The sequence below is a fragment of the Sparus aurata genome, chromosome 22 (genome assembly GCF_900880675.1).
Source record: "Sparus aurata chromosome 22, fSpaAur1.1, whole genome shotgun sequence".
NCBI lineage: Eukaryota > Metazoa > Chordata > Actinopteri > Spariformes > Sparidae > Sparus > Sparus aurata.
This window is the reverse complement of record NC_044208.1, coordinates 25,878,554-25,896,287: the sequence shown is the minus strand read 5'-3', so window position 1 is coordinate 25,896,287 and position 17,734 is coordinate 25,878,554. Positions and strand designations below refer to the sequence as shown.

General features: G+C 44.3%; 1 protein-coding gene across 5 annotated transcripts in view; it reads right to left on the bottom strand.

The window, feature by feature from the left end:
* Window positions 1–17,734, bottom strand: part of klhl29 (kelch like family member 29) — a 224,824-nt gene that overhangs the window by 73,438 nt on the left and 133,652 nt on the right. For all 5 annotated transcript variants that reach the window (XM_030405482.1, XM_030405480.1, XM_030405484.1 and 2 more), the window contains 2 exons: window positions 9,098–9,236; window positions 1,801–1,997 (listed from right to left, as the gene is read on the bottom strand). In XM_030405482.1, the coding sequence (XP_030261342.1) occupies window positions 1,801–1,997; window positions 9,098–9,236 (336 nt within the window). The remainder of the gene's footprint in view (window positions 1–1,800; window positions 1,998–9,097; window positions 9,237–17,734) is intronic.

The following is a 17,734-nucleotide window of genomic DNA, read 5'->3' as shown; positions in this document are numbered from 1 at the left end:
ACACACACGCAAACACACACACACACACACACACAGCCGAGAATATAGGAAACTACCCTGATAGCCAGGCCAGCGGGGAGAAGGCTTATGCTACCGTCTGTGATCTCTTGTAAGGGTGCAGCATTTTAGGCGGTGTGTCTGTAATTCTAGTTTTCTAACACGCAGCGCCATTTATCACGAGAGAGGGGAGCGTGTTGGTGGTGTAGTTCTCACACACACACACACACACACACACACACACACACACACACACACACACACACAGAGGCATGGACCAGCTGGGTCAGTGGCCGCTGACAGAGGCCTGATTAAACAATAGCCATCACAGGGAGGCAACGCCAGGCCTTTTATCACACGAGTCAGACTCCGAGAGCGTTTCCTAAACAAATATCAGCCAATAAAAGGTCACATAACATCTGCTAAATCACAGCCAAACAAAAGCCAAACCAAAGAGAAGAAGAAAAGTGGGCTGCAAGCTGCATCAAAGTGGGGGACGTCTGAACCGTCCCTCTGATATGCCGTAATTCACTGTGAATGTTCATTTTGTTACATTCTCCTTCAGTCAGTTTCTTCAGCGCTGAGCTGCAATGTTTACAGTATGATGTGTTGCATTAATGCGCGCAAAATATCGGCAAAAATATCTGAACACGCCTCAGAATGTGGCCAGAATCTCAACGGTTCAAACTCGGGGCAACGCTGCAAAAATTTCACTTGAAATTTTCCCTGATAAGAAAACATTTCTCTCAGCGGCAGCAGGCACGCAAGAACCGACTTCTGTTTAAATCTGAAGTTGTGTGAATAAAAAGTCAAAGTGGTATAAGTAGGTCGAGGAGATGTTTGCCATTTCTCCTCAGTGTATTTGTTACAAACTTCAATAATATCTGACACAGTATCAATTTCTCTTTGCTCAAGGACACGCGCCCGCGCCTGCATTTCCCCCCCCTTCAAATGCGCTGGAAATGTCATGAATCTTGTCGAGGAGGAATGGATTGACGTCTGGCTGGCAATGAAGTCTACAAATGGCTTCCCTGTTTTCCCCGCTCTTTTGCCCAAATCGAGAAAAACAAATCAATAACGTGGGCTGCTGCTTCTCTTTTACTTTCCTTTCACTCCCTTCCCGCCGCTGACCTTTTTGCTAACATGCACTTCCCTTGTGTTACAGATACCCAAAACAATTTATAAAATGGAATGCAAAACCTGACATTTGCAGCTTTTTGGTTGCCTTTTTTTTTGGGTTGGTTACCCACTAAAATCTGGAACATGCCATTTTGCTTTTTCATGTGACCCCCACGGGCTCCCTGAGAGGCCCCGCCCCTCCCTCTCTTGCTCCACTTTCCATACCTTGTCTGGGTTATCAATCTGTTTTGCTATTTCTCGATTCCATCGCGGTACAGGCCAGAGGATTTGACATTTAAGTGACAATTGTTCCCTGACCTTTTTATAAATCTGGCCCCCGTGCCCACTGGGACGAGATCAGAGGCATCGTGCCCAACTGCGAGCGTTTGCGGGCGGAATTCTCGCACGGCCGCGAGCTTTGGAGACGTGACAAGAAGGAGCGTGACGTGCCAGAGCCGGGGAGGAAATTTAGCTCTCTGCACAAGACATCCTGCGAGGCTGTGCATAGTGATGAAGCATGACATTGTGTGAAAATACAGGAGGCTGTAGATGCCGCATGTTGCAGGAGAGGGTTGCGCAGGCATATCTGATTTAATAAGCATGCACACTTGCTGATATAAGCATATAACACACACACACACACACACACACACACACCCCTCATGTTCTCTGAGCTGTTCCTACCTAGGAAGGAGACGCAGACTTTGCAGAAGGTGTTGAACTGGAACTTGTTGGCGGCCTCCAGCAGCGTCTTGGCGTTGGCCGAGTCGATGACCAGCGATCCCGTGTAGACGAACTCCAGCAGCTGCTCCAGCACGTCGGCGCTGATGTTGCTCATGTTCAGCTCCAGCACCTCCCCGCTCCGCGTCTCCCCCGACGACCTGATCAACCAATCAACGGGGCAGAAGAGAGGCGAAGTTAGGGGATGCTCTGAGAGGAAGGAGGCGAGGAAAAGGGGGAAAAAAAAAAAAAAAAAAAAGGAGGATAGAGGGGAGGGGGGGGCACAGATACGCTAAGTACGACACCCATAACACACCTGGGCCAGTACGAGAGTGGGGAGAAAATAAGAGAATCATTACACGATAAGATAAAGAACGTAAAGTGAAAAAGGGACAGAAAACAGAACTTTGGATGTTTGTTTGTTTTAACTTTTCTATGAGGCTAGCAGATTTGCTTTTACTTAACTGCTGCATCTGAAACAAAATGTCCTCTCTGAACAAAGATTAGGCAAACAAAAGTTATTGCTTCGTTTCAAACATGGGCATGCTTAGAACACGTGTTCATGTATGCATAGTTTCAGAGGTGGACATGCATACATGGCAGGGTACACATGAGCTATCAGACAGTAAACACAGAGAAAAGAGAGAGAGAAAGTTGACGGCACGGTTCACACGCCGACACACGACAGGATGTGGAAGTGGAAGCGTCGCTGCGAGTTAGCCTACGCCGCTGCTGTGTGCGGGATATTAAAGCGGGAGTTCTCCGCTCCTTCTGGTGTGGTGTGTAAGACCCGGGGAGTGCTTGGATGAGCAAATTAAATAGAATATGATATCCTGTCGTAATGCAGAGCCTGAGATGTGCGGGGAGTGCAAAGGGGGCCCGCTTTCAGAACTGGGCCACGTCGTGACTTCAGCGGGATCAAATGGCAGAGATTAGTTCACATGCAGGGATTCCCCCCGGGGAGGTATGAGGGAGTTAAATAACACCTCGCCACCCGTGTTTAATGTCCCATGTGAAACAATAATCCACTCAAGGGCAAAATAAATGGAATCAAAGCCCCGCAGAACGCGTGCCCCCACTACTGCGCCCCTCTTCCTGCGGCTATGGACATCAGCGGTATGAAAAGTAGCCTAACATTGAGATGGATGGAGGCTGTTTGCTTCTGTCACTCATGGGAGCACAATGATAACGCTCCGTCTGTTTTCTGCGAGTGTGCGCGAGCGTGTTCGTGTGCCTTTTTTTCCTTTTTTTTTGTGGAATAGAAAATCATGGCAAATAGTCAGCGTTTAGTGTGACACAGACAGCAAAAAACAAACAAGATGAGACAGGTAGACGAAATGGTTAGAGAGAGGATGAGAGAGAGGAAGAGGTTTTGTTTTTTGTTTTTTTTGGGACGTGGGGGGGTCGATGAGGAGGAAGCAAAAAAAGGAGGAGGGGGGGGGGGGGAGAGAAAGGGAGGCAGGGCGAGACGGTTCTTCCACAGGGAGCCAGCAGCCATCCTTCTGAGGGAGGGGTTGGGTTGTTCCATGACTGTGCCTTGGTCTTTTAAATAAGAGATATCCCCGCCCACCCCCGAACAAAAAAAAAAATCCACCACCATCACACCTAAACGGAGCCTTGTGTCCCCGCTGCAATAACCATCAGTAGCCTGTAGTGTATGAACTGAGACATTAGTCGTCATTTTGAAAAGCGCACTCAGGAGGTGAGAAGGGGGGGAGAAGGACATCCAAAAAAAATAAAATGAAAAAGACAATGGCGTTTGTCTCTGGATGGACATTGGCTGGAAAAACCAAGGCAGTTACTCTTTTTCCTCCTGCAAAGCAAAAAGCCACATAGTGTTATTGCCCCCTTTTTCCGCACAAAGCCCTGCAGTGGGGGCAGGCAGTAGAGACAGAGAAGGAGGGAAGGGGAGTGTCGTTCAAGGGTTAAAGGTGATGGAGGGAAGGTGGGGGGAGGAGAAAAGAGGTGGGGAGGGCGGGGAGGTAAAGAGCTAAAAATAAAAGGAAGAGCATGCTCATCAACCTGCTCAATTAGTGCAATGGGAACCAGCTCGAGTGGCAGTTTGTTTTGTCTGAGCACTTATGTTATGGAAATGACTTTTCCGGAGCTTCTAAAAGAGGTGGATATTTATGCCGCGTCTGATTGCAGACTTGAATTCAAAATAGTGACAGAGGGAGGCAGGGAGGACAGGAGAGACAGAGGAGGAGAGATAAGGGAGGGGGGGGGGGCGAAGGAGGGAAGAAAAAAGATGGGCACACTCAGGCAAAGAAATTTGTTTGTGAAAAATGCACCACTTATTCAAGAGGAAGTCTTAAAATCAGCAGAGACTGTCAAAACGGTGGTGAGCAGAGGCGGAGAAGGAAGGAGGGGAGAGCTGCAACACACACACACACACACACACACACACACAGGCACACTTCCTAATACATCCCTCAACCTAAAAAAAATAAATAATAAAATCCATTTTACGGGGAATACATTTAGCTTGTTCTTACAAGGCCATCTATTCCGAGGGAGTACATACACCACCGAGATATGTTAAGATAGAGGCTTATTCAAATGCAACGCCTGCGCCGTCTGGGCTAAAAATGGCTTCCATTTACTTGTCCTGTCACAACATAAATCAGGAATAAATTATAAAAACAAATAAACATAGCGTGGTAGCTTCATCAGCGGGAGGATTCATGTCTCGCCAGGGTTTTTGCCGCCGTCATATCGAGGCCACTGTATTCAATCTGTAACCAGGAGTGTAATACGGGAGGGCTATCTGGCAGGAGGGGGTGCGTTCCCCTTTTCTTTTTTTTTTTTTTTTTGGTCAGATGCTCCGAAGGACAAAAAGGACAGGGTGACAGTTTAAAAGGCTGAACGTCCGTCCAAGTGTGAACACACAAGGGCCCATCGGCAACCGAACATGGACGTTGGATTGACAGAACTCTTGAAACGAAAGCCTGACCCCCCCAAAAAAAAAGTTTTTGCAAGTACCGATGGGTTTGGAAATGGAGATTTAATTACGGACACTATCTGTGGTGTAACTTCAAGGCTGGCGGGTTTAAAATTAAATGGTCAGTTCATCAGAGTACAGTCATCTCACCCACCTTTAGTGGTATATACACGCACAAAGTTTTTTTTTTTTATTTGCCTAAAACATTCTGAGATTTCTACCTTCACCTGAATACAATGGAGGTCAATGCTTTTCTTTTTTTTTCCCACTGGGCTGCTCACAGCATTCAACCACAGCAACATCTCTCTCCAGATACAATGTCCTGGTTACTCTCCCTAACCCACATACTTCACTGAGATCAGCTCTCATTAAAGCTACATGCTTAAGCCCAGTGAAAACCGTGGAGAGGGTACTCTGGGGATACAATGCTGATTTTTAATGTCGTATTCATAATCTTTTATCATTTTTTCCAGGTTCCCCTGACATGCAGAAGCACTGTATTGTGAAATTCTATCTTTCGCTTTTGGGTAACATATCTAGGATTGTTAATGACACTGCACGATACGACAGTGAAGCTTAAATGGTCATTCAAGGATGTTTCTTTATGCCGATTATCAAATCTCACAAAACAAGCATCTGCTCATGAACACGTGGCCTTCGCCGGGTCGAAACTGAGTAACCGATGGCGAGGCTTTTGTCAGTAAACCTCACCGGAGAAAATGTTCCCGCATGAGGCTCATTGTTACTGAAAAGAACCGCTCCTCGTTGTCACTTTTCAGCGCTGTACAAACAAAAAAACTGCATTCACCTCCGTTGTACATAGGCAACTGCAGAAAGTCTCCAAACTTGGACTGAAATGAACCCAGTGCTCTCTGCGTGGCTGGATACCACTGAGTGAGACAATATGACTTTTTAAATTGGGTGAACTGAACCTTTAAAATCACAGCTAGTCGGAACAATGTCACTAATTGAAATTGGAGGGGGTGTGTTACAGTGTCCCGTCTTCCCCCCCCTCGGGCTGAATAAGGCCGCCGAGGGCTGAGCGGCGCACTCAGGGCTCAGCTGCAGTGTTCACACAGGGCCGAAAAACTATAAAGGGCTTTAACGCAGCTCTCTACCCGTCTCATAGTCATAACACTCTGTGACTCACAAGCGCCGAAGCTCATGGGTCGACACCGAGAGAGAGAGAGAGAGGGGGGGGGGAAGGAGGGAGAGAAACACATGGCAGGAAAGCATGTGTCAGGACTGCTCGGAGATTTCTGGAGCTTTTTTTTTTTTTTACACGACTGTGGTGCTGGTAGATGCAGTGGCCATAAATTAAATGCCTGCGGAGCACACTTATTGGAAAATCCTGAGGGGTAAAATGGAATTAGCGGAGATGATCTGTCTCCCTGCTCTGTGCACCAGCCCTTTAAAGGGTAGGGTAATAGGTTTTTTTTGGGCGGGGGCGCGGGGCGGACGTGCGTGTACATCTCGGGAGCGGGCGTCGCATCCTTCAGGTGTCGCGGGGGGGGTGAGAGACGGGAGCTTGAGGCGAGGGGCGGGGTACGTGTCAGGACTTTGTGAAAGCTGAGAACTTGAGCAGTTGGCAAGTGAAGTGTATCTCTGAAAACATAACATTTCACCTATTTTCAAACTGATTTTAATAATCGCTCCGCCGTCCCCATGCTGCCAAAGTTCGGCTTTTTGCCAATTAAGCCTTCAAATTCTTCAGTGAGTGATTGGGTTGGTTCGTGTGTGCGTGTGTGTGTGTGTGTGTGTGGGGGGGTAGGCCAGGGAAAATATAAGTGTGATGTGCACTCAGCTCACCCTGCAGTGTTACATCTCTACTTTCTCTCTGACTAATGGCAGCCTGCCTGGATAACACACATGAATTATGTCCTTGCATCCCACATGCACGCACACACGCACACACAGTACGTTTGCGCACGCACACATATTTCCCAATTTCAAGCACATGATGCACTCGCACACACAAACACGCGCACGGGGGGTGGTTTATGGCGAGCTGACAGGGGGTCTGAACGGCAGTGAGTGCCTCCTGAATGAGATGGGCGACGGAGGGAGGGCGGCTGGGCGGGTACAGAGCATATAAGGAGATGAAGTGGCTCGCTCTTATTTGACCTCATAAAGATGTGGACAGTAGCGAGCCACGTGTGGCCTCAGCAGGATTCCGCCTGCGCTGGAGGAGTGACCCGAGCTGCGCGAGGGAGGCCGTAACTCAATGACAGACCGGCCTTTGGCTGCCGTTGCTCCTCCCTGATCACAGATCAGCGACGCTCTATAAACTCACTGAATCTCACCCCGCTTTGTTTCTTTTTTGCTCTCTCTTCCTGTCCTTCTCTTGTCACCGCTCTCTTGTTCTCATTTCCATAAAGTCAAGGTGCCACACGCCTTAAAACCTCAACAGACCGCTGTTGACGGCGCCGTGTTAGCATAACTCTGACGATCGTGGCTTCATTACGTCGCGCCAAACACGTCTCGCGAAATGAATAATTAGTATAACAAAATTCATTAGATATTCTCCGGCACGACGACAAATGAGAAGATTTCTATTTTACACGTATTTTTCATGAGAAATGACAGCGGTATGACAATAAATCAAAGTAGTTTTACAATTAATTAACCAATTAATGAGAACTTGCTCTATTAAACTGTCAAATTAAGCAAGAAAAATCAGACAATGTCGGCGGCAGCAGGCATGAGGACGAGCTCGGTGAAATTCAGCCCTCTCCTCTGGGAGCCCCGGTGAGTTTCAGGGGCCCCCCGTCTTCACGCATAACTGATGTGGCTTTGTCCCGGATAAGAGGCGCAGACGAGACAATCTGATAGACAGGTTGACCAGCATGGGGGCTTCAGTTCACTCCAAAGTCACTTGAGTCTCTAAGGAAGCTTCTTTTGCTGTTGTCAAGGTCAAAGGAAGACCGAGCGTCTCTCTCTCTTTTTTTTTCTTTTTTTTGTAGCTGTCATGGAGATGAGCGAGTCCGGGTACAGTGGCTCGGCTGCCTCTGTTCTCTCTCTGGTCCTCCTCACTCGGCTCTCATTCAGGAGGAACAAGTGTATCAGCGGTGAGCGAGGAGGCCGCGGCAGCTGATAAGCAGCTCTCCGCTCTCTGATGAGCTCGCAGCGGTGGCAGCATGGCTGCGGGGCAAAGTGGCAAACTCCCTGAAGGCATTCCAGCTACGGCGAGCGACTCTTTCTGTTTGTCTGTGTCTCTGCTTCATCCCTAGCCATGCAAGCGAGAACAAACACACGCTCTCTCTCTCTCACACACACACACACACACACACACAAACAACACCAAGGCGGCAAAACAACTTTGGGTCCAGGGGACTCTCAATCAAGCCGAAAACACCTGCAAGGATTTGAAGTAAGGATGAGGACATTAGGGAATTATGGTGTTCTCTCCCCGGAAAACAAGGCATATGAAAAAAAAAAGACATACTTGCGCTATCAGACTGTACACAGTCATACTGCACACACATCTAGAGACACTTAAAAGGTCTGCAGCTGACACACACAAACACACAAACACACACACACACACACACACACTTGGATGCAGACAGGCAAACCACGGGAAACAAAACAGCCCGTGAAGACAAAAAAATATGGAGTATGAAGGGCAGAGTACTAGGGGAATACTTAGATCCACATCAAATGAATACATTAGTGAAGGGTGGCGTTAACCTGTGAAAGTGGTGGTTCAGTAAGCTGTCTTAGATGTGCTTTTGTTATGTCCTTTGTTTATGACTCTGAAATGTCTTTTTTTTTAATCACACTAACCAAGATTTATTAGCATATGAAAAGCCTGTTTTCGTAGCAAAAAAACTCAAGAAATTAGCAACAGAAAAATATAGTAGCTTGGGAGACAAAAATCCCTCTTCCACAGAAAAGACAGCGTGGCTTTGGCAAATTACCACCCAAAGTGTAGGAATGTGTGCTCCTTTTGTTTTGGGCCCTTTGGTGAGTTTTAAAACATCCCCAGTCATGGAACATTTTCGCTGCTCATTAAAATGGAAATGTGGTTAAATTGCCCTACATGGGGAGGAAAGGTAATGACGAGGGGTTGACCTTTCGTCTCTCCGGTTTCAGATACATTCATTTGAGCGAGAAGAGGGAAGGAATGGCTGCTGGCCCTGTGCTAGGAACCAAAGTCTTCACACACCTGCAAGAGAGAGAGGGGAAGGGAAAGGAAGAAAGAAAGAAAGAAAGAAAGAAAGAAAGAAAGAAAGAAAAAAAAAAGCGACACAAATGCGCCCTACGAAAAGAACAGATTGGATCAACAGCTGGTGGGAGGGGGGGGAAGCGAAGGCAAACCTTTTCACCAGGTCCTTGAAATACAAGCTGCAGGAAGCTAGAACATTTTGGTGGACTTCAAACTCTTTGCCTTCAACAATTATTTTCAGGTCTGTAAACTCTTTCGCTCTGCGCTGCTGGTTCAGCTCCTTCAACATCTCTGTAGAAGAAGAAAAAGAAACAGACAACGCCACATGTGGGTTTAGTATCGCCTGTCAGCCGTACATACATGAGCAACAATAGCATGACAAAAAAACAGAAACAGATTTTTGTGGGGAGCACGATATTGCCGGGGGCGGGACTTAAGGAGCAATGTTCATTATGTGACAGAGAGGAAGTGACATGTGCAGATCGATCAAACAGCTCAGCAGAAGGCAAAATGAGATAAACATGTAGCAGAAAAGGGAACATGTAAAAAAACAAACAAATAAATAAATAAAAAAAGGAATAATTAGCTCTCTTCTATCTACTGAGGAATACATGAAACATGCTAATAGATAACACAGGACTCGGAGTGAGATCAAAATCTATCATTATCATGAGAGAAGACACTTGTATAGCTGCGTTTGACCTCTGTGAGTTTACACTGCGGCGCTAGATCTTCAGTGGGGGGGAGGGGGTGAGGCTGAATGAGATTAAAAAGCATCTAAAAGAGGCTGAAAACAGAGACACTGTCAATGCATTATTCATACTGAAATAAAATTCTTTGGCTTCTCACAAGTGCCCGCGCTCGGTGAAGAGTTGACCTTCAAATGTCGCTCAATGAGAAAACAATTGCTTATCCCCAAATCCCAGCAACCCACCCGCCTCTCTCTCTCTCTCTCCCTCTCCCTCTCTCCCTCTTCCTCTCTCCAATCCCCGTCCTTATTTTTTTCCTCTTTCGGAAGGAAAAGAGTGAGAGGAGCTAGAAAAAAAACAGGGTCCCGAAAAAACCGCAATCTGAGAAAACACGCTCGGAGCGAAAAAAGCCAGCGTGCTGTCGAAGGCCACGGAACACAATGAGTTGTATAATGCGCTGCAGCGCCGCCGTGTTAGGCCGGGCCCTTACTGTAGCGTTGGGGTCGGAGGCACTTGTTTCTCCGCGTCTTAATGAGGCACCATGAGGGGATGCTGAGAGTGAAAATCAGCGGGAGACCAGCAACTTATTCCACAGCCCGGGGCGGGATAACCAACGCTGCGGCTCGGTTAATCTCCCATCGAGAAATGCCACTAAAAAAGAAGGAGCGCCGAGAGATTCGAAAATAGTGAGCTGCCATAACACCGTAATGTGGAGCGTTATGATTATAGAGGGAGTCGGCTTCCATACTGTCATCTTAGAATTAGCGGAGCATTTCAGGGCGCGATTGCACGGTAAACATCTATTTGGCACAAAAAGCGCAGTCGAAGGCACATATTCCAGATCAAGTATGAGATGTTTGACTATTTTAGAGCAGAGACGGTGGCAAATCGGGCCTTTGATGAGCAGAGAGGGTTACCTTAGTCCATTTTATTTGTCTTGACACAAAAAGCGGCAACATGGGAGTCATTTGCGGACAGTGCTCTCAAGTGCAACAAGCGAGGCGTCCGTTTGTGCTTCACGCTGCTATCTCGCCATTAAATGCTGGAAACTGATCAGACTTGTGATTGTGCTGGCGACACCAAAGCCGAGTGTGTTGTTCTCGACCTGAAAGAAGGTCTGTGTTCACGCCAGACTCAAAGCAGGGATTTAATTAACCCGGGATGACACTCGCCCTTCTATTTGGCTGGAATACTCACTCATTTAGCTCCCCTCCATTCTCCTGACTGACACCGGGAGCTCAGCTCCAAAATTAATTCAGCAGATGAAATTATACAGTATAAAGACACATGACAAATAAGGAGCAATTCAGATGCACATTTAAACACCTGAAAGCCTTTTTTTTTTTTTTTTCTGTGGGCGGCGCATCCTTCAGAGTTATCGCATCAAAGAATTAATGGCCAGAAAAGAAAATGACCTGGTTATTAAACATGCTGAATACCAAATAGGGGGAGAGAAAAAAAAAATAATTGATCCAATTTTTGACAATATGTCTGTTGCACGCTGACTGGAAGCACAGCTGCACGCTCAGAGTGAGCCGTACACATGCACACGCAAAACACAAAGGCTGGCATTTGCCTTGTCTTTCATCCATCTCTCCGCACTCTTCACATTCCACTCCATTGCTGCTTGTCAGTGGGCCAGCTATCTGATTACTGTGTGGGCACCGACTGTGAATAGCGAATACACAGCGAGTCTGGAGTTTGCATTAGTGGATCTCCGGCGACCGATATGGCTCTCACCTCCAATCGGCCACACCGCATACCTCCCATTCGCCCGTGAGAATAGAGAAGGAGACGGAGGATTCCACTTGTCAAGAAACAATGGCCGCCTCCCTCGGAGGCGTGGAGACACACCTGAATGCCTGATGGAAAAGCTAATCATGGCTTCTTGTGGGTGGACTGGTGAGGCCCCTCCAACCCCCCAGAACACCTCATCAACACTGGGGAGCATGAAACTGCACATGGCATCCCCATTCTCAGGTTTGGCACGGAGTGTGGTGATGCACAGCCATGTTCAATGGGACCACGGCGGCTTTGAAACATCTCAATACTCTTAAAGGGAAAGTCTCTTGAGGAGAGTCCGGGCGGATAAAATAGTGGTAAGGTTTGTTTGTGGGGAGCACACAGAAATTCTCCTCGGGGGGGAAACATTGTGGTACAGTGCTGGAGTATATCATGGACTGCCAACAGTGATGAAACGACGAGCGTACTTTCCTGCCCCACAGCCGTTCACAATAATAACAAGGCCCTGAGCTGGCTCTTCATGATTGGTTGACACACTGCCGCACAGGGGGCATGAAAACTGTGCCAGCTCTGCTGCACAGCCTAGTAACTCTACTGTCAAACATCTCTGAGCGCTGCGGCCAATGGGGCGATTTCCAGTAACCTATCAGCACGAACCACGCCTCCCTACTATAAGGTGTAGTAAGTCGTGATAGGCTGCTGTAAAAAAGGGCGACGCAGCACGCCATTGGCTTCTGATCTTGGAGCCATTTTGGGGTTCTACATGTGTTCTATATGCACCTCTGTAGACCCACCATTTTGTGGCTACACCTAAAACCCAGACTTTCAAAACACATCTTCAAGCTCATAACACTTTCTACTTTTTATCTATTTATTTCTAATCTTTTTTTTTAAGTAACTTTCCAACTTTCAAGAGCTGCTGCGTGCGCGTTGCTGAAAAGTCAAGGGCAGAGCTGTGCAGAAACGTCTTTATTAGAGCAAAATGCATCGGTACAGAGCAGGGCAGTCATTATGAGAGTCCGCTACACCTTTGAAAAGATGAGCTGAGAGAAGATTTTTTATCATCCCTTGCAGACAAAATGTCTCAAGTGCTTTGTAACATTTTTGACTTTCCGGATATTTATCTTAAACGTTAAACTTTGGATCATTGTTATGCCTCTTCAGAATGGTTTTAAAATGGTTTAAAATGTCTACAGCATTATGATAAAGTAAGCAAAGTGTGATGAAGAGCAAAAGGGTTGTTAATTTTTTTATAATATTTTCAGTGGCAGTCGAAGAAGAGCATAATACTCAATACAGGCACCCTGCAGGTCCCGTATATATATAGGAAATACAGCAAAGTCATTCTTGTTCTCCTTATCTTTTGTTTCCCTCCTTATCTTTTTTCCTGGTAAATCGTGTTTTTCTGCAGCACAAGTGGACACATAATCGTCCACATATCTTTATCCGGCTGGGTGAGATTCCGCGCCGTGCAGCAGAAAGGACACCGACGCGTTCCCTCTGACCTTCTCCCTTTTAAACTTTCAACAACTCATTCCCACCAACAATCACAGCTTAATTACGCAGAACAAACCGGGCCTGCCGATCAATAATTCAATGTCCAACTCTGCCATAATGGGTTTTCTTAAGCTAGGAGAAGATGATAGTATATATTTTTTTATATAGATCATTTTCCACACCATATACGAAAAATAAAATGAAATAGCGTTTTGTCTTTAAAGAGACTGGATGATGAAGCTATTGAGCTTCTCCATAATGAATATTTTCTCAGTTCTTATGTTCAATTAGCAGGCGAAATCCTTAAAATTGATGTAATAATGAATCAGCAAAATCTAATCATATTAGACTAGCTATTTTTGGATTTGATTTTGGATTTATTTAGCGATTATTTTTCTGCAATTGAAAACTGTGTTATTTTTTTAATAACCCAATCAAATTAGATGTTAAAAAAGAAATATGAATATAAATTAAACCCATTTACATTCCCAATTATATTATTATTATTATTATTATCATAAGAAATTTGTTTGGATTTCATTTTAAGCAGCGCCACCAATATCAAATCATAAAAACAAATAAATGGCTGACGATTATTTATAAAATCGTGTCGACGATCAAATTATTTTCCAACGTTAACATTTTGATTTTTTTTTTTTTTGACAATTTTCCTCTATCAAATTTTTACCAGTTATGTGATGACCACTGCGCTACATTTACCAAAACCCATTTTTTAGCTTGTTGAAAAATGAAAAGAAGTCTGTTTACAGCGTACCGAGGCAGCACTGAAGCAGGAAGTCTGATCAAAACAGGCTTCCTCCTACAAAAGCGTTTTGATAACTAGATGATTGAGAAAATTCCATTTCAGAGAGGAACTTACAGCAGAATAGAAGAGCAGGCCAAAAGCACGATTCATAGGACGAGCTCACAAAAGAACTCTTTACAAGCATAAAAGCTTTCACACAAAATGTTTCTCCCCTGCAGAGAACAGAGGGCCCTGAATGCTACAGCAAAAACACTATAAGATAATGTCAAGAGGATTTATGAGGGATATTCCCATGTGAAGTGGCACACTAATCATCAAAATAAACTGAATATGGATGGATAAATGACCTGATATTAATTATCGGCTTCGCTTGTTTCTGTCACAGCCTTCCAGAATGGTTGTAGATCCGAGCAGCACACGGATGGACGGATGGAAAAATTCTGCTTTTTGTTCCCCTGCTGACCTTGATAAGGCACAACACTTTAAATGCATTCCCTGTTTCTGACTGCACACTTTAAATACGCCCCCACGCAGCATTCACAGGCAGGAAGGAGGTTGGAAGTTCACTAGCAGTCCACAATTGTTGGATCATGCAGGCGGCTCTATTCTGCAACCTTGGGTCAAAGTCCAAAAGGCCAAAAAGACTCAATTCGTTCTCTGATGGCAGGGAGCCATTTGCACCAAATTCTAAAAGACTGCCTTGACTCACTGATACAGTAAATATTTGTATTTTCTTCCTCTTTGCAGCTACATTTTTATTTTCTTTTTAAGACACACATATATATATTTATATAAATATAGTCAGGTCAAGGTTAAAAAGAAATATTTGTCGAGTTCAGATAACAAAAGCTTTTGTGAGTGAGCTCACCACAAAATAAATCATATGAAATAAAGCTGTTGGAATAATAAAAAAAAATTCACACTTCTTGGCTTCTTGTACGTTTTCTCACTTAAGGGGAATATTTAGTTGGAATAAGAAGGCAAAAATATGTATGTCTGCTGTGTATAATTACACACCGTACAGGTGTAATTGTGAAAACATAAATCCTCACTGACATTTTACAAGTTTCAGTGGGATTTACTTATTTTAGAAGCCCATTAGTATGCATTTTGTAAAGCTCCAAAGTTGTTTGTGCGATCCAAGAGAAAACAGAAGGAGGGCAAGTTTATGGAAAGTAAAAAAGAAATCTGAATTCCATTAGATTTCATTTGCATGTTTTAATCCCCCCTTTTTATCTAGCTGAAACTCTACGATATATAAAAATGTATATGTTAGCCTTTTATATTTTATTGTATCATCACTTCACATAAAGTCGTTTTATGTAGTTGAAATATTTAGTTTCTTGCCAACAAAGATAAACAGCTCAGATTCATTTCTTCTCCTCTTGCGCTCATTAGGCCTCACTGAAGTCATTATTTCATATTGCATCTCATAAAATAAACCAAAACCCAATTATCCAATAAGTTTTGTGTTATTTATTTATATATTCATTGGTTGTTTTCTTCTTTGCTCTTTTGGAAATTGGATTAAAGGAGCACTATGTAGTTTTGGGGAGTAATTTTAATCAGAAGAAAGAAAAAAAATCTTCATCTATTAATTATTTATGCCTAAACAAACTAAACAATCAATCTCTCTTTGGTTTCATGGCTGAATAAACTGAATAAACAAACTGACCTTAAAGGACAACACAGTTTCATACTGTTTCACTTTGTTTACATGTGGCGGACCCTGCCACCTTTCCAGCTTCAAACAGTGTTCTGGGGACCTTATTGTCCTCTGAGAACAGTTTGTTTAATCACTTATAGAATAAAGAAATATTTCTATCTATCTCTATCTCTATTTCTAGTTTTCTATTATTGCCTCATTAATATTGTAAATATTCAAATTTTGAGTTTGAATTTCTTCTCCAAAACTACACAGTGCCCCTTTAAATGTTAAATTACTGTACATTTTATAAAAATTGGGCTTCATCACTGTTGCCTGAATAAAAAAAACTGTAAATTTATGCAAAATTCTAAATATAAAAAAATTCAAATAAAAGCAAACATTTTATATATATATATATATATATATATATATATATATATATATATATATATATATATATATATTTTTTTTTTTTTTTATAAAAAACGAGATAATATTTAAAACATGATTTGTTTTCTTTAAGTTGTGACGTCGATTACATAATATTCCAAGTACCCCTGTAAAATCACACCAACATAACTTGTGGCCTATTTGCAAGCACAAAAGGAAGCAAGGAGGCGACCACTTTTCAAAGGCGATGTTTCATTTTTAAACTCCGCCACCTTCAGCTCAGGTCAGCCCATTTCAGACGGCGCTGTGGCTAAATGTCAGGCTATAACGGGTGCAAAATGTCACGGACACTATCGGGCCACTCATCTAGATGCCATCTCCAGAACAAACGATGCTTTACGCAGATAAAAGCCAACAGGTCTCGTGTGTGACACAATCTAGCGCCCGCTCTCTTCTGAGGTGCAATTACTCTCAAACATACCTCTAACAATCACCGCCACATTCATTTCGGGAGACGTCTCAACGGCTCGAGCCTACTCCCAGCAAATCAGCTCGTGCGAGGCGCCAGAAAATCCTCGAGACCCCTTGAGTCTCTAGCTGTCCTGATTTCAGTCTTTAAGAGAGCGGTGGCACCATATAGCCTTACAGAATAGTCCATGATGAGGACGCCTTTATTTCTCCGCTGCTCGAATCTGCTGAGCCGAGCTGCTTGAGCCTCCGCACTGCTGTCAAAGAGGCTGGACTGAGTCAGTGGGGAGACACTATGACAGAGAAAAGGAGAAGGGGGAAGAGGGAGTGAGGAACTTGTGCCCCTCACAGACGCCGTCTGAGCCTTTGTTGCCTTCTCCAATGGGGATCCACATGGAGTAGCAAAAAAAAAGCACTGTGCACTTAAACCTCTGCGTACACTCTCCAGACCATGGGTCAGATGTGTGTGTGTGTGTATGCATGCACACACGCATATGCAAGCAAACAATTGGCACTAGTAGAACAAAGTTGAGGCAAATCCAAGCACAGGCTGTGAGGAGGAGGAGGAGGAACATAAACAAATAGAGCCCTGGGAGCATCCGTGCGGCCTGCTGCAGCACTGTGACAGGATGTCATGCAATGTTCTCTTGTTCTTTGTGTCTGAGGAGAAATTCTCTGGTCCCCGGCTGGTGCAGAGGCTCCCTCATTAGCCAGGCAGGAGGGGGACGCTAGGTGACAAGCGGTCATACTTGCTCAAACAGGTTTTAACAAGAGGATACTCCCGTGGCTAGCAAACAGGAGCACCGCCATGTCTGTTCCTTCCTGCAGGCGAGCAGCAAGGTTTGATCAGAGGGGTGGGGGGGGGGGGAGAAAAAAAAAAAAAGTTTCCTTCGACTGTCCTCTGAAGACAGAGCGTAGAAACACACACTGTATGCTTGTACCGAAGGTTACAAGTCGGGCTCGGTTACAGTTCACAGGAGGTTAAAATTTACATTCGGTGGTGCAGTTATGACATTACAGCTCAAAGAATCTCCTGCCTGGCTGATGCAGCTATTTTAAACTGCAGTTCACATGAACAGAAAAAAAAGATTTACTGTTGCAGAGTTTCTGCTCCTGAAACTAACAAAAGTTAGGCGAGGGGGAGGACGTTTTTTTTTTTGTGTGTCTTTTTCTTTTTTGGGGGAAAACGGTTGCCTAAGCAACAGTGAGCTAAATGGGCACTATGTAGTTTTCAGAGAAGAAATTCAAACTTTAGAATATAATATATTTCTTTCATTTCCTTTCCAAGACTGAATAAACAAGCTAATTAAATCGTGTTGTCTTTTAAGGTCAGTTTGTTTTCTTCAGTTATGAAAATGTAGAGAGCTTGTTTATTTAGTCTGTGAAGGTATATTTACATCCTGATAAAAGTATCTTCCATGAAACTACGTAGTTTACCTTTGATATATTTATACTTAAATAAAAAAAAATAAAAAAAATTCAGGCTTTAACAGTTTTTGCTATTGTGGTCTGGTAAAATACAGAACTACAACTAGGGACGGCAACAGTATGAAGAAAATTAAGTTCCAGAAATATATCACAGTTCATT